We start from the raw sequence: 21,069 nt of genomic DNA on the forward strand, positions 1-21,069 counted from the left end.
AGCTTGATCTGTGTCCTCTTAATTATCAGAATTGGTGCCGGTGCAGAGAGTAGACAAGCGATCACATATTCTAGCTAGGAAAAACCCTTTATCTCATCATGGCATTCTCTCTCTCCTTAAACCCTATTAGGGTGGTCTGTGTGTATTTTTTCATTTCTTCCTGATTGTTATAGTCCGAAGACGAATGCATTAGGAAAGCTGATGGTCCGTGGCGCATCCTGTTGGTACCGCGGACCGCAGCTTACGAAGTTTTTTTTAAATGCCACATATGATATATTCATGGTGTGCCCTCCTGTCCGTCCTTTTAGGTGCTAGAGTTCAGGATGTGCTGGAAAATGATCATTCGGCCATGTCGCTGTTCAAGCCATCCCCAGACTACAGGAGTAGCGAGCACAGTGCCCAGGTGAGGCTATCGTGTGACACATCCATTGTCCATATTGTACCATTTGGTTTGCAATTAAGTGCTGTTTCCTGCAGGCGCTGTCTACTCCTGACCATGTACTAAGAGATATGGATGTAGCAGTGTCTGCCCAGTCTAAGACCACCCTGACCGATCTGCTGGACACCCTGAAGCAGCTGGAGGAGCCGGAGCCATTGATGGCAATAAGAACAGATGCCAGAGACAAATTTCACTGGATCGATGGGGTAAGATGCGCCTGTGGCTGCAGGTAGCTGGAAGGTCAGACTATGTGTATATTAACTATTTATCTTCCAGGACGCAGACACTTCACTTACGACCGATAACCTGGAGCGTCATAGTCAGATGACCCGTAACGGACAAGCGGAGCAGAAGGAGGTTCATGGTGGAGCGGCGGCTCTGCTGTCTGAGGCCAAGCTGCAGAACATCATTAGCTTTTTGGATGAAATGGAAAAAGCTGAACAGGAAAGGCCGCGGTCTTCGGGGTCCAACACTCACAGAGGGGTGAGTAACCCATTAGATGGATCAGGTATTTACACTCGCTGTATAGGAATATATGAATGTTAGAGCACGAAAAGCAGGTGGATGAGATTACAGTGACTGGAAACAGCGCCACACTTATCTATGGGCTGGGACTGGAATTGCAGCTCACATAGTGCTGAGCCGCTATACCCCTCACAACTCAAGAGTGGCAAAAAATCTAGGCAAATCTAATACAACTCCTTTAACCCCATTACGACTACATTTCGTTTTAAAACGGCAGCAAAAAAGGGTACTTATTCCTTTCTGCCGTTTTAAAACGGCGGTCAGAAAAATGTAAATAGCGCCCCCCAGAGGTGCAAAATCTCCGGGGCTTCAGCTACCGGGGGTAGCTGAGACCCTGGAGATCATGATTCGGGCAGTTTTTTCCGTTCCCCAGACATGTGATCGCTGTTATACACAGTGTAACAACGGTCACCTATAAGAAAATGAAATCGTTAATGAAAAATGTTTTTTCTCACATCTGACATGATAAAACATGTCAGATGGGAGAAAAATGTTTTTCTTTATCGTTCCTTTGGGAGACCCAGACCTTGGGTGTTTAGCTTCTGCCTCCGGAGGACACACAAAGTACTACACCTAAAAGTGTAGCTCCTCCCTCTGAGCTTATACACCCCCTGGTGAGCCAGTCACAGCCAGTTTATCGCTTTGTGTTCAGGAGGCATACATCCACACATGCATTCTCATATGATTTTTTCTTTTTTTGGAAAGAGATTGAAGAAGTGCGGGTCCACTTCTGGACTCCCGGCATGTCCCTTCTCACCCCACTGTGTCGGCGGTGTTGTAAGGTTGATTTCCAAGGCTGGAGCCTTACATGCCGTGCTCCTTCACCATCCCTCCTGGGCTCTGGCTTGAAGTGGGAGCCAGCGCGGTCTCCATGCCTGGCAGGAGACCGGTCTCCATCCACAGCCCTTTAGGACTCTGCTGGACCGGAGCACTCATCCCCAGGGACCTGGCCCTGCGTCTCAGCAGCTAAGTACCTGAGACATTCATATGTTGGGGGGCCTTGTTCTTTATTGTATGGGGAGAGTGTGCTTGCTGTATTTATTTTGGCATTTCCGGCGGGTTCTCTAGCTTTCGCCCGAGAACCGCGCCGATGGTGCCTGCGCGTCGGCCTCGCTGCTCAAATTTAGGCCCCGGCTTCGCCGGAGCCCTAGTTTCTGTTAACTGCCCTCGCATGTCACTCATGCAGAGGGACAGGCACGGCTCCTCCCGGCGGCCGTCCTGCACAGGGGAGGGACACCTCCCACTGCTTGTGCGTGTCTCCTCCCCTGCAGGTCTCTATGGCCCTCCAGATCCCGCTCTCCTACAGGGACGCCCCCAAAAGTCCCGCCCCCTCTCTTCGCTCCGGCGGCCATTTTCTTGGACAGGGTTCACTCTACGCTGGGCCATCCTGCACTCTGCATCCCTGCTGAGGTGCTGTGCATTGGGGGTCCGGGCTTCGGGATCTGGAGGGCACACAACACCGCTTCCAGCGGTCTGGTAAGCCACAGCCGGTCTCTGGTTGTGGACCTCTGAATATACTCCCCGGGGTTCATTCGCTTTGTAGAAGCTGTCCCCACTCCAGCAGCATGTCTCACACGAGGAGCAAGGCTCCAAAGCTTTATACTGTATGCGCTGCATGTAAGCTCCTGCTGCCTGAACCGAGCACCTATCCACATTGTGATGTCTGCTCTAACTTGGCGGTGCCACAGCCTGGAGTCTCACCCCCAGTGGTCTCTCAGGCTGCTTCTGCACCTGTGGCTGAACCCCCGGCCTGAGTCCTTCTCCAGGGCTATCTCCCAGTCTTTTGCTGAGTCCATGGGACTTCTGTCCAGGACTTTGATGAATATGCATCAGCCCCCTTCACAGGGTGCCTCTAATGCTCTTGCTAAGGGTCCTTTAGGATCCCTATCATCTGACCTCCGTCCACCGGAGCTCACAGAGGATTCATCATCAGGGCCTAGACCCCGTCCTCCTAAGAGGAGGCGCAGGGTTTCCTCTCCCTCCTCATCCCGCGGCTCTGATTCAAGACCTGACTCGCAAGATGAGGAGGATGCCTTTACAGGGGGCTCGGAGGCTAACTCCATGTACCCCATTGATTTTTCCGAGGGTGACTCAGATCTTAGTGACTTGATTGCTTCCATTAATTCTGTACTGGATCTCAATCCGCCAGTATCAGAGGAGCAACCCTCTCTGGCAGAAAAGCACCAGTTTACCTCGCCTAAGAGAGTAAAGAGTGTGTTCTTTAACCACTCCAGTTTTCAGACCGCTGTGACCAAACCCAGGGCCTGTCCTGACAAACGCTTCCCAAAGCGTGGTTCTGATGACCATTTTCCCTTTCTACCTGAGGTGGTCAAGGAGTGGGCTCACTCCCCAAAGGTAGACCCTCCGGTATCTAGGCTCTCAGCCCGGACCGTTGTGTCGGTGGCTGATGGCACCTCCCTTAAGGATTCCACTGACCGTCAGATTGACCTTCTGGCCAAATCCGTGTATGAAGCGGCGGGGGCCGCGTTTTCCCCAACTTTTGCAACAGTGTGGGCTCTCAAAGCCATCTCTGCTTCTCTAGAGGAGATGCATTCCCTCACCAGGGAATCTATGCCCGAGATGGTTGCTTTAACTTCTCAAGCTTCAGCTTTTTCATCTTATGCCATGTCTGCCATGCTAGAGGCTTCTCACCGCACTGCGGTGGCTTCGGCTAATTCCCTCGTTATCCGCAGGATCTTGTGGCTTCGAGAGTGGAAGGCAGATGCTTCTTCAAAGAAGTACCTTTCTGGGCTACCTTTTGCTGGTTCCCGGCTGTTTGGTGAACAGCTGGATGAAATTATTAAAGAAGCTACTGGCGGGAAGAGTACTTCTATGCCACAAACCAAGACCAGGAAACCTGCCCAGGGTAGGAATCAGTCGAGGTTTCGCTCCTTTCGTTCCTCCAACTGGTCGTCCTCTAAGCCCTCCGCCTCGTCCGCTAACTCAGCTAAGGACCATAAATCCAACTGGCGCCCAAAAGCGCGTCCACAGAAAACCACAGGAGGTTCTGCCACTAAGGCAGCCTCCTCATGACTATCTGCCCGCTCCAGCAACGTCCTTAGTCGGTGGCAGGCTCTCCCACTTTGGCAACGCTTGGTTTCAACACGTCTCCGATCAGTGGGTGAGAGGTATCATCTCTCACGGCTACAGGACAGAATTCTCTTCCAGCCCGCCAAACAGATTTTTTCTCTCAACTGCCCCCTGCTCCAAGGCCGCCGCCTTCTCACAGGCCAACGGAGTAATTGTACCAGTTCCCGCCTGGGAACGGTTCAGAGGTTTTTTCTCAAACCTCTTCTTAGTTCCCAAAAAGGACGGTACCTTCCGGCCCATCCTGGATCTCAAGCTTCTCAACAAGCATGTTCGGGTGCGGCACTTTCGCATGGAGTCTCTGCGATCAGTCATTGCCTCAATGACCCAAGGGGATTTCCTGGCGTCCATCGACATCAGAGATGCCTATCTACATGTGCCAATTGCAGTTTCACACCAGCGTTGGCTACGTTTTGCAATAGGAGAAGATCATTTCCAATTCGTGGCTCTCCCCTTCGGGTTAGCCACGGCCCCTCGGGTATTCACCAAGGTCATGGCAGCAGTGATTGCGGTTCTGCACCTCCAGGGGTTGGCAGTGCTCCCTTACCTGGACGACCTTCTAGTCAAGGCTCCATCCAGCGCAGACTGTCAGCCGAGTGTCTCGCTCACTCTCTCCACTCTAGCCCAATTCGGGTGGCTTGTCAATCTTCCCAAATCCACTCTGACTCCGACCCAGAGTCTCACATACGTAGGAATGCAGTTCGAGACTTTGCCGGCACTTGTGAAGTTGCCCTTAAACAAACAGCTGTCACTCCAGTCGGCGGTGCGCTCTCTGCTGAGGCCCCGCCGTTATACCCTCAGGCGTCTGATGCAGGTGCTGGGTCAAATGGTGGCGTCCATGGAGGCTGTTCCCTTTGCCCAGTTCCATCTGCGCCCCCTGCAGCTGGACATTCTCCGCTGTTGGGACAAGCGGCCTTCCTCCTTACACAAGTTAGTGGCTCTGTCGCCACGGACCAGGAGCTCTCTTCAGTGGTGGCTTCGGCCCCTCTCCCTGTCCCAGGGGCCCTCCTTCCTGGCCCCGTCCTGGGTGATTCTCACCACGGATGCCAGCGGTATGTCTCCACCACAGAGCACAGGGCACTTGGACTCCGTCCGAGTCAGCCCTTTCAATCAATGTGCTGGAAACCAGAGCCGTGCTTCTAGCCCTCCTAGCATTTCACCACCTGCTGGCGGGCAGGCACATTCGAGTCCAGTCAGACAACGCGACAGCGGTTGCCTACATCAATCATCAAGGCGGGACACGCAGCCGCCTGGCAATGATGGAGGTACAACGCATTCTTCAATGGGCGGAGGACTCCAGGTCCACCATATCCGCAGTCCACATCCCAGGCGTGGACAACTGGGAGGCAGATTATCTCAGCCGTCAAAGCGTGGACGGTGGCGAGTGGTCCCTGCACCCGGCAGTATTTCAGTCGATCTGCCGCAAATGGGGCACTCCGGACGTGGACCTAATGGCATCCCGTCACAACAACAAAGTTCCTGTTTACGTGGCTCGCTCCCACGATCCTCAGGCCTTCGCCGCGGACGCTCTGGTTCAGGACTGGTCCCAGTTTCGCCATCCTCCTTGGCCATTCTCCTTGCCGACCCTTCTGTCTTTTCTACAGTCCGGTCTGCAGCTAGGACTGTCCCTCAACTCTCTCAAGGGACAAGTTTCAGCTCTGTCAGTTCTGTTCCAGCGGCGTCTCGCTCGGCTGGCTCAGGTCCGCACCTTCATGCAGGGCGCGTCTCACATCATTCCGCCTTACCGGCGGCCCTTGGATCCCTGGGATCTTAACTTGGTTCTCACGGTCTTGCAGAAACCCCCCTTTGAGCCTCTTAGGGAGGTTTCTTTGTATCGTCTTTCACAGAAAGTGGTCTTTCTGTTTGCCATAACTTCTCTCAGGAGAGTCTCTGATTTGGCTGCGCTCTCCTCGGAGTCACCTTTTTTAGTTTTTCATCAAGACAAGGTGGTTCTCCGTCCGGCTCCGGACTTTCTTCCTAAGGTGGTCTCTCCCTTCCACCTTAACCAGGACATTATCTTACCTTCCTTCTGTCCGGCCCCTGTTCATCGCTTTGAAAAAGCGCTGCATGCTCTAGATCTGGTGCGTGCTCTCTGGATCTATGTGTCTCGCACCGCTGCGCTTAGGCGGTGCACCTCTCTTTTTGTGCTAACCACAGGTCGGCGCAAGGGCCTCCCTGGTTCTAAGCCGACCTTAGCCCGTTGGATTAGGTCAACCATTTCGGACGCCTACCAGAGTACTCAGGTGCCTCCCTCGCCGGGGATCAAAGCACACTCGACCAGAGCTGTCGGTGCCTCTTGGGCTTTTAGGCACCAGGCTATGGCTCAACAAGTTTGTCAGGCTGCCACTTGGGCTAGCCTGCATACCTTCTCGAAGCACTACCAAGTGCATGCTCATGCTTCGGCAGATGCGAGCTTGGGCAGACGCATCCTTCAGGCGGCTGTCGCCCGTTTGTGAAGTTAGGTTCTGCCTACTTCTTAGTTTTTCTGTTTATTTCCCACCCAGGGACTGCTTTGGAACGTCCCATGGTCTGGGTCTCCCAAAGGAACGATAAAGAAAAAGAGAATTTCTTCATCGTTCCTTATGGGAGACCCAGACAATGGGTGTATAGCTTCTGCCTCCGGAGGACACACAAAGTACTACACTCAAACGTGTAGCTCCTCCCTCCTAGCATATACACCCCCTGGTAGCCAGTCCTAGCCAGTTTCAATGCTTTGTGTTCAGGAGGGGGCACAGTAATGTATGTTAAACGGTCTGGCAAGCCACAACCTCCGGTTGTGCAGCTGCTAATATTCTCTGTTTATATACTCTGCTGGGGGTCGTTCTGGAGATGCATTCCCTCACAGAGCCCCCACTTCTGCAGCATGTCTCACATCAGAGCAAGGCTGCAAGGCTGTTTTCTTATTATGCACTGCATGTACATCGTACTGTCTGTACCGAGCACATAAACACAGTGATTCCTCAGCCTGGAGGGTCCCTCCAGCTGCTCCAGCTCTTGCTGAGCATGCATTAGCCCCCTTCTCAGGGCGCTTCTGCTGCTACCGCTACGGTCGCCATTTTCTCAGCGTTCTCTGTGTCTGCATAGGCACAGAGATACCTCATTGTGACAAATGGGGGCCTGGGCTGGGGGACTGAGACCAAGCCCAGGGTCTGTTCTGGCAAACGCTTCTCAAAGCGTGGTGCTGAGGACAGTTTTCCCCTTCCACCAGAGGTGGTCAAGGAGTGGGCTCATTCACCAAAGGTGATCCCTCCGGTGTTTAGACCCTCAGCCAGGGCAGTTGTACCAGTGGCTGATGGCTCCTCACTTACGGCTTGCTGTCCGATAGGTTGTCCTTCTGGCCAAATCTGTATAGAGGCGGCAGGGGCCACGTTCTCCCCAGCTTTTGCAGCAGTGTGGGTTTTCAAGGCCATCTCTGCTTCTCTAGAGGAGATGTATTCCCTCACAGGGAATCTATGCCCGAAATGGTTGCCTTAACTTCCAGACTTCAGTCTTTTTCATCCTATGTCTTATCTGCCATGCTGGAGACTCTCACCGCTCTGCGGTGGCCTCGGCTAATTTCCTCGCTATCCGCAGGCTCCTGTGGCTTCGGAAGTGGAAGGCGGATGCTTCTATAGAATTTCCTTGCTGGGCTCCCTTTTGCTGGGACCAGATTATTCGGGAACAACTGGATGAAATTATTAAGGAAGCTCTTGGCGGGAAGAGTTCTTCCATGCCATAAACCTCAACCAGGAAACCTGTCCAGGGCAGGAATCAGTCGAGGTTTGTTCCTTCGTTCCTCCATCTGATCGTTCTCTAAGCCAGCTCAGCCAAGGATCGTAAACCCAAATGACGCACGAAGCCGCGTCCTCAGAAGACCGCAGGAGATGCTGCCACTAAGTCAGCCTCCTCCTGGCTATCTGGCCACGCCAGCAACGTCCTTGGTCGGTGGCAGGCTCTCCCATTTTGGCGACGTATGTTTTTAACACGTCTCCGATCAGTGGGTGCGAGATACCATCTCCCACGGCTACAGGATAGGATTCTATCCAGCCCGCCAAACAGATTTTTCTGTCACTCCCCCCTGCTCCAAGGCCGCCGCCTTCTCACAGGCTGGGGCATTCTTGCAGGCCACTGGAGTAATTGGGCCGGTTCCCGACTGGGAACGGTTCTGAGATTTCTGCTTAAATCTATTCCTAGTACCCGAGGAGGGCGGTGCCTTCCGACCTGGATCTCACGCTTCTCAAGCATGTTCAGGTGCGGCATTTTCGCATGGAGTCTCTGCGGTCAATCATTGACCTAAAGAGATTCCCTAGCATCCATCGACATCAGAGATGCCTATCTGCATGTGCCAATCGCAGTTCCACACCAGCGTTGGCTACGTTTTGCAATCAGAGTGGTCCAATTCGTGGTTCTTCCCTTGGGGTTAGCCACGGCCCCTCGAGTATTCTCAAAGTCGGGGCAGCTGTGATTGCGGTCCTGCACCCCTAGGGGTTGGCAGCGATCCTTTTATCCTAGACAGCCTTCTAGTCTGGGCTTCATCCAGTGCAGTCTGTTAGCAGAGTGCCTCGCTCACTCTCGCCACTCTAACCAATTCGGGTGGTTGTCTTCTGTCCAAGTCCACTCTGACTTCGACCCAGAAGTTCACATACCCAGGGACGCAATTCGAGACTCTGTCGGCACTTGTGAAGCTGCCCTTAGTCAAACAGCAGTCCCTTCGCTGGCGGTCGACGTCGTTCCATCAGGCACCTAATACAGGTGCTGGATCAGTCGGTGGTGTCAACGGAAGCGGTTCCCTTGCCCAGTTCCTCTGCGGCTGGATATTTTCCGCTGTTGGAACAAGCGGACTCCCTCCTTCCACGGAGTGGTGGCTTCGCCACAGACCAGGGGCTCGTTTCAGTGGTGGCTTCGGCCCCTCTGTCTCAGGGACGCTCCTTCCTGGCTCCGTCCCGGGTGCTCCTCACCAAGATGCTAGTCTATCCGGCTGGGGAGCAGTATATCTCCACCTTGGAGCGCAGGGCACTTGGACTCTGTCCGAATCAGCCCTCTGGATCAATGTGCTGGAATTCAGAGCTGTGTTTCTAGCTCTCCAAGCCTTTCACCATCTGTTGACGGCCAGGCACATTCGAGTCCAGTCAGACAACGCTACAGCGTTTGCCTTCATTAACCTCCAGGGCGGGACATCACTGTTGGAGGTTCATCGCATTCTTCTGTGGACGGAGGACTCCTAGTCCACCATATCCGCAGCCCACATCCCAGATGTGGAAAACTGGGAGGCAGATTGTCTCAGCCGTCAAACCGTGGCTCTACGATCCTCAGGTGTTTGCGGCAGACGCACTGGTTCAAGTTTGGTCCCAGCTTCGTTTGTCTTATGTGTTTCACCCTCCAGTTCTTGCCCAGAGTCCTGCGCAAGATCAGAAAGGAGGGCTGTCGGGTCATTCTCATTACTCCAGACTGACCCAGGCAGGCTTGGTACCCTGACCTGCTCCGTCTGTCCGTAGAGGTGCCATGGCATCTCCCGGACTGTTCCTCTTACGAGGTCCGTCTTTTCCGCCAGAATCTGCGGCTCTCAGATTGACGGCGTGGCTTTTGAGTCATGGATCTTGACAACTTCTGGTATCCCTCCTGAAGTCATCTCCACTATGACTCGAGCTCGGAAGTATCCTTTGGCTTTTTGGCCTTGCCGACCCTCCTGTTCCTTCTACAGTCCGGTCTGCAGCTGGGACTATCCCTCAATTCCCTTAAGGGACAGGTATCGGCTCTGTCAGTGTTGTACCAGTGGCGTATTGCCCGGCTAGCTCAGATGCGTTCCTTCATGCAGGGCGCATCTCACATCATTCCGCCTTACCGGCGGCCTTTGGAGCCCTGGGACCTTAATTCGGTCCTCACGGTTTTTGGAAACCCCCCTTTGAGCCTCTTAGGGAGGTTTCTTTGTTTAGTTTTTCATAGAAAGTGGTCTTTCTAGTGGCCATTACTTCCCTCAAGAGAGTCCCTGTTTTGGCTGCACTCTCTTCGGAGTCCCCCCTTTTTGGTTTTTCATCAAGACAAGGTGGTTCTCCGTCCGACTCCGGATTTTCTCCCTAAGGTGGTTGCTGCTTCCACCTTAACCGGGGCATTTTCCCTGCCTTCCTTTTGTCCGGCACCTATTCATCGCTTTGAAAAGGCGTTGCATACTCTGGATCTGGTGCGGGTGCTCCGGATCTATGTGTCTCGCACCGCTGTTTTTAGGCGGTGCACCTCTCTTTTGGGCTGACCACTGGTCAGCGTAAGGGCCTCTCGGCATTTAAGCCGACCCTGGCTCGTTGGTTTAGGTCGGCCATTTCCGATACCTACCAGTGTACTCAAGTGCCTCTCCCGTCGGGGATCAAGGCACACTTGACCAGAGCTGTTGGTGCCTCTTGGGCTTCAGGCCTAGGCCACGGCTCAGTAGGTCTGTCAGACTGCCACTTGGTCTAGTTGGCATACCTTTTCGTAAGCACTACCAAGTGCATGCTCATGCTTCGGCAGATGCGAGCTTGGGCAGACGCATCCTTCAGGCGGCTGTCGCCCATTTGTGAAGTTAGGTTTTGCCTACTTCTCAGTTTTCTGTTTATTTCCCACCCATGGACTGCTTTGGAACGTCCCATTGTCTGGGTCTCCCATAAGGAACGATGAAGAAAAAGAGAATTTTGTTTACTTACCGTAAATTCTTTTTCTTATAGTTCCGACATGGGAGACCCAGCACCCTCCCTGTTGCCTGTTGGCAGGTTTCTTGTTCCGTGTGTTATCACCGGCTGTTGTTGTAGACAGAGGTTCCGGTTGTTCCGGGTTTTGCTCTGTCTCTACTTGTGGGTGGATGTCCTCCTTCAGCTTTTGCACTAAACTGGCTAGGACTGGCTACCAGGGGGTGTATATGCTAGGAGGGAAGATCTACACGTTTGAGTGTAGTACTTTGTGTGTCCTCCGGAGGCAGAAGCTATACACCCATTGTCTGGGTCTCCCATGTCGGAACTATAAGAAAAAGAATTTACGGTAAGTAAACAAAATTCTCTTTTTTGTTTACTTACCGTAAATTCTTTTTCTTATAGTTCCGTATTGGGAGACCCAGCACCCTCCCTGTTGCCTGTTGGCAATTTCCTTGTTCTGCGTGTTTTCACCGGCTGTTGTCGTGGACAGAGTCTCCGGTTGTTCCGGCTCTTGCTCTGTTCTACTTGTTGGTGGCTATTCTCCTTCAGCTTTTGCACTAAACTGGCTGTGACTGGTTCACCAGGGGGTGTATAAGCTCAGAGGGAGGAGCTACACTTTTAGGTGTAGTACTTTGTGTGTCCTCCGGAGGCAGACGCTAAACACCCAAGGTCTGGGTCTCCCAATACGGAACTATAAGAAAAAGAATTTACGGTAAGTAAACAAAATTCTCTTTCTTCGGCGCTCCATTGGGAGACCCAGACGATTGGTGTATAGCTACTGCCTCCGGAGGCCACACAAAGCATTACACTAAAAAGTGTAAGGCCCCTCCCCTTCTGGCTATACACCCCCAGTGGGATCACTGGCTCACCAGTTTTCAAGCTTTGTGCGAAGGAGGCACACATCCATGCAATAGCTCCACTGTTTAGTCAGCAGTAGCTGCTGACTATATCGGATGGAAGAAAAGAGGGCCCATATAGGGCCCCCAGCATGCTCCCTTCTCACCACACTTGCGGTTTGTAAGGTTGAGGTACCTATTGCTGGTACGGAGGCTGGAGCCCACATGCTGTTTTCCTTCCCCATCCCCCTGAGGGGCTCTGAGGAAGTGGGATCTTACCGGCCCCAAAGCCCTGAGGCCGGGCTCCATCCACAGACCCATTGAACCTGCTGGATACGGAGCTGGGTACCGTTCAGGGACATGGCCCTGCACCATTCAGGTACTCTGTGTCCCCGTACACACAGGCACAGCACACTCCAGACTTGCTGGGAGTGCTAGTGCGCCGGGGACAGTAAAGGGTTACAGTCACTGCAGCCTAGCTGAGTGACTTTATGTATTGGGAACTACCGCGCCGGACGCTCCGGGAGCGGCGGCGCGGCTGGGACTTGTAGTGCGCCGGGGACTTAGCGCCGACCGCGCTTTTACGGCGGCGGCGCTTATAAATCCAGTCCCCGGCTTTTGCGGCCTAGCTCCGCTTCGTTCCCGCCCCCACCCTGTCAATCAGGGTAGGGGAGAGACGCTGTACAATCGGCAGCGCCGAGGGCTGGAGCCTTATTTACATGCTCCAGCCCTCTCACTGGACACTGTGGGACGCCGGTTTCCCGCTCTGACTTGGGGCATGCCCACGGCCCGCCCCTACTCACACGAGCTGGAGAAGGACGCCGGCAGCCATTCCTGCAGGCCGAGCTGAGAGAACGGACTCTGGGCAACCAGGCACAGGACTGGGGCGACCACACACCCGCTTATAGGCGGGCGGTAAGCGGCACCTGAAGTGCTGACCCCACTAAATACCGCAGTTTGTCCATTTGTATTTTATGCTTACACTGCATAGGTCGCTATTTTTGCCTATATGCCCTCTCAGATGGCGACACATCAGCAGCAGGAAAGCAGGGGTGCTAAGGCACAGGCTTTCTATGCTGCTTTTATCTGAGGCACAAAAAAGCCTCAGAGCAGGTTTTTTCAATGCTGCTTGTATTGCAGGTGCTGCAGTGTTAATTTGTACTTATGCTTGTATGCTATACATTGCACTGTATGATCGCTATTCTGGGCTATATTCCCCTAGATGGCTAGTCTACAGCAGCAGAAAAGCAGGGGTGCCATGGCACAGGCTTTCTATGCTGCTTGTATTGCATGTGCGGCAGTGTTCATTTGTACTTTATGCTTGTATGCTATACATTGCACTGTACGGTCGCCATTCTTGGCTCTATACTCCTAGATGGCTAGTCGGCAGCAGCATATAAGCAACACAGGCTTTCGATGCTGTTTTTACTGCATGTGATACTGTTCCACGGCACTGACCCCCATTGTCTGCAATGTTCTCCTGTAGCACTTGGTCAGCCGGGGTCTCTCCTAGACGTGGCCAAAGGAACCACCTGTCAACCCTGTCCAAGGACAGGGACGGAGTTGCAGTTTCGGCTGATATATTGTCATGGGATAGAGACTTGCAGTCCAGACAGGCCATGCGCAATCTGGTTCATTGCTCCCTGGCCACCCTCATTTGGAATAAAATCGGTGCTCCGGGGGGGGTCCCAGGAGGAGTCTCTGTATGATGAGGCAGACGTAGCTCATCAGGACTTTGATCCTGACACCGCTCTCAATCCGGATACACTGGATGGTGACGCCATAGGGAATGATCCTATAGCGTCCATCAATGGAATGTTGGATCTTTCTCCCTCAGCTCCCCCAGCGAGGAGTCAGCCTCACAGCAGGAGAAGTCCCATTTCAGTAGCTCAAACGTATATTGAGTATTTTTCTGGCCACGCTGACTTCAGAGAAGCAGTCCAGGAACACCACGCTTACCAGATAAGAGTTTTCTCCAAACGTATTAAGGATACACGTTATCCCTTTCCCTCTGACGTGGTCAAGCGCTGGACCCAGGGTCCAAAGGTGGATTCTCCAATCTCCAGGCTTCCGGCTAGAGCCATAGTTGCAGTGGAGATGGGACTTCACTTAAAGATGCCATTGACAGACAGATGGACTCTGGTTGAATTCTGTCTATGAGGCTATCGGCGTGTCGGTTGCTCCGGCATTCACAGCCGTATGGGCACCCTAAGCTTTTCAGCTGTTCTTGCGCAGCTGGTCTTGAGCACATGTATATCTGTGTCGCAGGGGCGTCCGTAACCTCGCAATGTCTGCATTGCGACTTACCCTATTAATGCTGTCCTGGAAGGATAGTCGAGGTTTCGGTCCTTCCCAAGCTCGGGCAGGTCCCAATTGTCCTCGTCCAAAAGGGCAAAAAAGCCTCAGAGGGGCTCAGATTCCGGCCGGGCTCAATCACGCCCAAGGAAGGCAGCTGGAGGAACCGCTACCAAGGCGGTCTCCTCATGACTCTCAGCTCTCTCTCTCTCTCCGCATCCGCGGTTGATGGCAGACTCTCCCGCCTTTGGCGACATTTAGCTGCCACAGGTCACAGACCGGTGGGTGAGGGACATTGTGCTCACGTGCACAGGACAGAGTTCTGTTCTCGTCCTCCGACTCGATTCTTCAAAACCTCCCCACCGAGCCGATGCTCTTCTGCAGGCAGGAGGAGGGTAATCCCTGTTCCTCTTCAGGAACAAGACACGGTTTTACTCCAATCTAGCTGTGGTGCCAAAAAAAGGGATGGCTTTTTCCTTCCGTTCTGGACCTAAACCTGCTCAACAAGCACGTGGAGGCCAGGCGGTTCCGGATGAAACCCTCCGCTCCGTCATTGCCTCAATGTCTCAAGGAAATTTCCTAGAATCAATAGACATCAGGATGCGTATCTCCACGTGCCGATTGCTCCAGAGCACCAGCGTTTGCTGTGTTTCGTTATTGAAGACGAGCATCTTCAGTTCGTAGCCCTGCCCTTCGGTCTGGCGACAGCCCCACGGGTTTTCACCAAGGTCATGGCGGCAGTGGTAGCAGTCTTGCACTCTCAGGGACACTCGGTGTTCCCTTACTTGGAGGATCTACTTGTCAAGGCACCCTCTCTCGAGGCATGCCAACTCAGCCTGAATGTTACGCTGGAGACTCTCCAGACTTTCGGGTAGATCATCAATTTTGCAAAGTCAAATCTGTCACCGACGCAATCACTAACGTATCTTGGCATGGAGTTTCATACTCTATCAGCGATAGTGAAGCTTCCGCTGAACAAGCAGCGTTCACTACAGACAGGGGTGCAGTCTCTCCTTCAAGGCCAGTCGCACCCCTTAAGGCGCCTCATGCACTTCCTAGGGAAGATGGTGGCAGCCATGGAGGCAGTTCCCTTTGCGCAGTTTCATCTGCGCCCACTTCAATGGGACATTCTCCGCCAATGGGACGGGAAGTCAACGTCCCTGGACAGGAAAGTCTCCCTTTCCCAGGCGGCCAAGGACTCTCTGCAATGGTGGCTTCTTCCCACCTCTTTGTCTCAAGGAAGATCCTTCCTACCCCCATCCTGGGCAGTGGTCACGACAGATGCGAGTCTGTCAGGGTGGGGAGCAGTTTTTTCTCCACCACAGGGCTCAGGGGACGTGGACTCAGCAGGAGTCCACCCTTCAGCTCAATGTTCTGGAAATCAGGGCAGTATATCTTGCCCTCCTAGCCTTTCAGCAGTGGCTGGAAGGAAGGCAGATCCGAGTCCAGTCGGACAACTCCACAGCGGTGGCATACATCAACCACCAAGGAGGGACACGCAGTCGGCAAGCCTTCCAGGAAGTCCGGCGGATTCTGATGTGGGTGGAGGACAGAGCATCCACCATATCCGCAGTTCACATCCCGGGCGTAGAAAACTGGGAAGCAGGCTTCCTCAGTCGCCAGGGCATGGACGCAGGGGAATGGTCCCTTCACCCGGACGTGTTTCAGGAAATCTGTCGCCGCTGGGGGGTGCCGGACGTCGATCTAATGGCGTCTCGGCAAACAACAACAAAGTTCCGGCCTTCATGGCGCGGTCTCGCGATCAAAGAGCTCTAGCGGCAGACGCCCTAGTACAAGATTGGTCGCAGTTCCGGCTCCCTTATGTGTTTCCACCTCTGGCTCTCTTACTCAGAGTGCTACGCAAGCTCAGGTCCGATTGCAGCCGCGTCATACTCGTTGCCCCAGACTGGCCGAGGAGGGCGTGGTATCCGGATCTGTGGCATCTCACGGTCGGCAAACCGTGGGCACTACCAGACCGACCAGACTTACTGTCCCAAGGGCCGTTTTTTCCATCGGAATTCTGCGGCCCTGAACCTGACTGTGTGGCCATTGAATCCTGGATCCTAGCGTCTTCCGGATTATCCCAAGGGGTTGTGGCCACCATGAGACAGGCTAGGAAGTCCACGTCTGCTAAGATCTATCATAGAACGTGGAAGATTTTCTTATCCTGGTGCTCTGCACAAGGAGTATCCCCCTGGCCATTCCAGTTACCTAATCTTCTTTCCTTCCTGCAAGCCGGGTTGGAAAAGGGCTTGTCGCTCGGCTCCCTTAAGGGACAGGTCTCAGCACTATCCGTGTTTGTTCAGAAGCGTCTAGCACGATTGTCTAAAGTGCGTACGTTCCTGCAGGGCGTTTGTCATATCGTCCCTCCGTACAGGCGGCCATTAGATCCATGGGCTCTAAACAGAGTACTAGTTGCTCTCCAGAAGCCGCCCTTCGAACCTCTGAAGGAGGTGTCCCTTTCACGACTATCACAGAAAGTGGCCTTTCTGGTAGCGATCACGTCTCTTCGGAGAGTGTCTGAGCTAGCAGCGCTGGCATCCAAAGCTCCCTTCCTGGTGTTCCACCAGGACAAGGTAGTGCTGCGCCCCATTCAGGAGTTTCTCCCTAAGGTGGTATCCTCTTTTCATCTTAATCAGGATATCTCCTTGCTTTCCTTTTATCCGTACCCAGTTCATCGGTATGAAAAGGATTTGCATTTGTTAGATCTGGTGAGAGCACTCAGAATCTACATTTCCCGCACGGCACCCATGCGCCGCTCGGATGCACTCTTGGTCCTTGTCGCTGGTAAGCGCAAAGGGTCGCAGGCTTCCAAAGCCACCCTGGCTCGATGGATCAGAGAACCAATTCTTGAAGCCTACCGTTCTGCTGGGCTTCCGGTTCCATCAGGGCTGAAGGCCCATTCTACCAGAGCCGTCGGTGCGTCCTGGGCATTGCGACACCAGGCTACGGCTCAACAGGTGTGCCAGGCAGCTACCTGGTCGAGTCTGCACACTTTCACCAAACATTATCAGGTGCATACTTATGCTTCGGCGGACGCCGGCCTAGGTAGAAGAGTCCTGCAGGCGGCAGTTGCCTCCCCGTAGGGGAGGGCTGTCTTCGCAGCTCTAACATGAGGTATTCTTTACCCACCCAGGGACAGCTTTTGGACGTCCCAATCGTCTGGGTCTCCCAATGGAGCGCCGAAGAAGAAGGGAATTTTGTTACTTACCGTAAATTCCTTTTCTTCTAGCTCCTATTGGGAGACCCAGCACCCGCCCTGTTGTCCTTCGGGATTTTTGGTTGTTTTTCGGGTACACATGTTGTTCATGTTGAACGGTTTTCAGTTCTCCGACGTTACTTCGGAGTGAATTTGTTTAAACCAGTTCTTGGCTTTCCTCCTTCTTGCTTTTGCACTAAAACTGGTGAGCCAGTGATCCCACTGGGGGTGTATAGCCAGAAGGGGAGGGGCCTTACACTTTTTAGTGTAATGCTTTGTGTGGCCTCCGGAGGCAGTAGCTATACACCAATCGTCTGGGTCTCCCAATAGGAGCTAGAAGAAAAGGAATTTACGGTAAGTAACAAAATTCCCTTCTTTCCCCAGAATCCCCTCCGGTCCCCCTCCCCGCCCGCCTCCACGTGTTCGGCCTCCAAAATGGCGACCGCAAGCTGTATGCGGCCGCCGAGAAATGTCACCATCTGGTGATCTCACTCACATCTGACGTGATCAAAACACAGATGTAAGATAAAGTCCTCCCCAGTCCTCCCCGTTCCTTCCCCGGTCCAGCAGTCCCATCAATGTCCCCACCGGTCCCCTCCAGGTTGTCAAATAGCGGGCGCATACAATACATGCGCCCGCTGAAATCCTCTTCTTCTGTCCCATCCGACGTGATCAAACATGTCAGATGGGACAGAAGAGTGCTCCCACGGTCCCCTCCGGTTTTCCCCCGGTACCTCAATAAAATTATAGGTCCCCCGCGGCCCCCCCTCTTCTTCTCTCCGTCTCCAAAATGGCGCGCGCATGTGCAGTGTGCCCACGTCCTAATCTGCCTCCTCTACATAGCAACCAATTTCAGTGGTTCCTGGCATTTGATCACTGTGGTAGATCCTATCACAGTGATCAAATACCCAAAATATTTACAGAAATGGCAGCATTTGGGTCTGCCTCTCTCTTCTGTCCCTTGTAGTTGATCTGGGAGAGAAGAGAGAGAGACTACAATTGCTGCTGCTTCTTGTCAAACAAAAAAAAAGGATTTTATTATAAAATCATTCAAATATCCTCACCCCAATTATCCTCATCACCCCCTTAGGTTAGATTTTTTTCTTTTTTTTTTCTTTGATCAGGGTTAGAATCAGGGTTAGGGTTAGTATCAGGGTTAGGTTTAGGATCAAGGCTAGAATCAGGGTTAGGGGTCAGGGTTAGGATCAGGGTTAGGATCAGGGTTAGGATCATGGTTACGATCAGGGTTACGATCAGGGTTAGGATCAAAGTAAAAACAACAAAAACTTAAAGTAATGGCTCGCAGAACATTCACTGCCGACCAGGTATACACGCTGCTTGCCGCCATCAGTTCAGGCACAGATACGTAGTCGGCCTCCGACTTCGAGTGATTTTCAGATAGTGATGACTCTGCTTCCTCCACGGGATCCCACAACCCGATGGTAGCGGAGTCGGTCGTCACTGCTGGAGCTTCAGCGGCAGGTGTCGTCACTACTGAAGGTTCAGTAGCAGGCGTCGTCACTCCTGATGGTTCAGTGGCAGGCGTCGTCACTGCTGGAGCTTCAGCGACAGGCGTCGTCACTCCTGAAGGTTCAGCGGCAAGCCCAAGTACTACAGTCCCACCTGCACTGTGGAATCCCAACGTGATATTTTCCCCCCAAATTCCCCCTTTCATAGTAACCCCTGGAATTAAAGTAGACGTAACCAATTTTGCCCCCTTCGATTTTTTCCAAATCTTTATAAGCGAAAACTTTCTAGACCTTATTGTCCAACAAACTAATTTGTATGCCCAACAATATAGTTCCCAAAACCCCACATCCTTCCATTCCCGCTCCACGGATCCCCACAACCGTTCCAGAAATAAAAAAATTCTTAGGCCTTACCCTCAACATGAGTTTAGTTAAAAAACCCACTCTGCGCTCGTACTGGGCGACTAAATGTGTTCACGTCACCCCTGTGTTTGCAGCCATAATGTCCCGATCCCGATATAAGACCCTTTTACGTTTCCTCCACTTTAGTAATAATAACCAAGCCCCCCCCCAAGAACAGACCCAAACTACGACTGCCTTTATAAATTGAGACCCCTAATAAACCTTCTAAAAGATTCCTTCCTAAATTTGTATACCCCTGACAAAAATGTATCTGTAGACGAGTCCCTTATGAGTTACAAGGGCCGTCTGTCATTCCGCCAATTCCTTCCCTCCAAGCGTGACAGATATGATATTAAACTTTATAAAATGTGTGAAAGCACAACTGGTTACACCTGTACCTTTCTTATATGAAGGTAGGGACCGCCAAATAAATTCCCCAAACTGCCCCCAGACAATTGGCATCCCAGGCAAAATTGTCTGGGAGCTAATGACCCCATTTTTACAGCAAGGATACCATGTAAGTATCCCACTTTATAAATCCCTCCATGCTGCAAACACAGGGGCCTGTGGCACAATCCGTAAAAACAGAGTTGGTCTACCGTCACAGTTGGTGTCCAGACGTCTGGAGAAGGGTGCGTCCTGGTCACTGGCAAGTGACCATCTTCTTGCCGTGAAATGGAAAGACCGAAAGGATGTTTTCATGCTCACCACCCTGCATGCGGACACCACTGTGACGGTTAGAGACGGGCACCACCAGGGACAAACAGAAGCCGCTCTGTGTGGCAGACTATAGCAAGTATATGGGAGGCGTAGATCTGTCCGACCAGGTGCTTCAGCCTTATCTAGTCAAGCGGAAGAAAAGGGCCTGGTATAAGAAGGTAGCAATCTACCTAATCCAAATTGCCACATATAACAACAGTTTTGTGCTGTACAAAAAAGCGCAAGGACCACTTGCCTTCCTCCAATATCAGGAGACAATTGTCTCGCGTCTCCTTTTTGACTCAGAGGCACTGGAGGAAACCTTCAAGTCGGAGGATGTGCGCAGACTGTCTGAGCGCCATTTTATTAGCCTAATCCCTCCAACTACCACCAACAATCGTCCTCAAAAAAGATGCAGAGTTTGTGGAAAGCAAGGTAGGAGGAGCGATTCTCGCTACTACTGCCCCACGTGCCCCTCTCAACCAGGCCTCTGTGTCACCCCCTGCTTTGAAATCTTCCATACTGCCACCCATTATTGAATTGGCATCACTTTCCTCATAATTGTGTAATAAATTATGTAAAGATTCTTTTTATTTTGTGTCAAATAAAAATTACTATTACTATTTTCATCAATAAAACACAGTTTATCCCATTTCACAAATAATTCCAGGCCACAATCATCCCATATCAAACTATTATTCAGACAAATCCTTGTCTACATGCCCACGTCTGCATACTCCAGAATGTGGACCCCACTAACGTTCTTGAAAAGTCTGACCATTTGACAACTTTCCAGGACTTGATCACTCACAAGCATATTATTTTACCATTTCTTTATCGTTCTTATGGGAGACCCAGACCATGGGTGTTTAGCTTCTGCCTCCGGAGGACACACAAAGTACTACACTTAAAAGTGTAGCTCCTCCCTCTGAGCTTATACACCCCCTGGAGAACCAGATCTAGCCAGTTTATCGCTTTGTGTTCAGGAGGCATACATCCACACATGCATTGTCATCTGATTTTTGATTTTTGGAAAGAGTTTGAAGAAAAGCGGGTCCAAGTCTGGACCCCCCGGCGTGTCCCTTCTCACCCCACTGTGTCGGCGGTGTTGTTAAGGTTGATTCCAAGGCTGGAGCCTTACATGCCGCGCTCCTTCACCATCCCTCCTGGGCTCTGGCTTGAAGTGGGAGCCAGCACGGTTCTCCATGCTTGGCAGGAGACCGGTCTCCATCCGCAGCCCTTCAGGATCCTGCTGGACCGGAGCACTCACCCCCAGGGACTTGGAACCCTGCGTCTCAGCAAGCTAAGTACCTGAGACGGTTATATATTGGGGGTCCCTGTACTTTATTGTTATGGGAGAGTGTGCTGAGTGTTGTTTATGACATTTCCGGCGGGTTCTCTGGCTATCGCCTGAGAACCGCGCCGATGGTGCCTGCGCGCCGGCCGCGCCGCTCAAATTTAGGCCCCGGCTTCGCCGGAG

General features: G+C 52.5%; 1 protein-coding gene across 4 annotated transcripts in view; it reads left to right on the forward strand.

The window, feature by feature from the left end:
• CEP131 (centrosomal protein 131) overlaps positions 1–21,069 on the forward strand; it is a 202,330-nt gene that overhangs the window by 68,183 nt on the left and 113,078 nt on the right. For all 4 annotated transcript variants that reach the window (XM_075350711.1, XM_075350714.1, XM_075350713.1 and 1 more), the window contains exons 11-13: positions 309–403; positions 478–645; positions 716–922. In XM_075350711.1, the coding sequence (XP_075206826.1) occupies positions 309–403; positions 478–645; positions 716–922 (470 nt within the window). The remainder of the gene's footprint in view (positions 1–308; positions 404–477; positions 646–715; positions 923–21,069) is intronic.

The sequence above is a fragment of the Anomaloglossus baeobatrachus genome, chromosome 5 (assembly GCF_048569485.1).
Source record: "Anomaloglossus baeobatrachus isolate aAnoBae1 chromosome 5, aAnoBae1.hap1, whole genome shotgun sequence".
Classification (NCBI taxonomy): Eukaryota; Metazoa; Chordata; class Amphibia; order Anura; family Aromobatidae; genus Anomaloglossus; species Anomaloglossus baeobatrachus.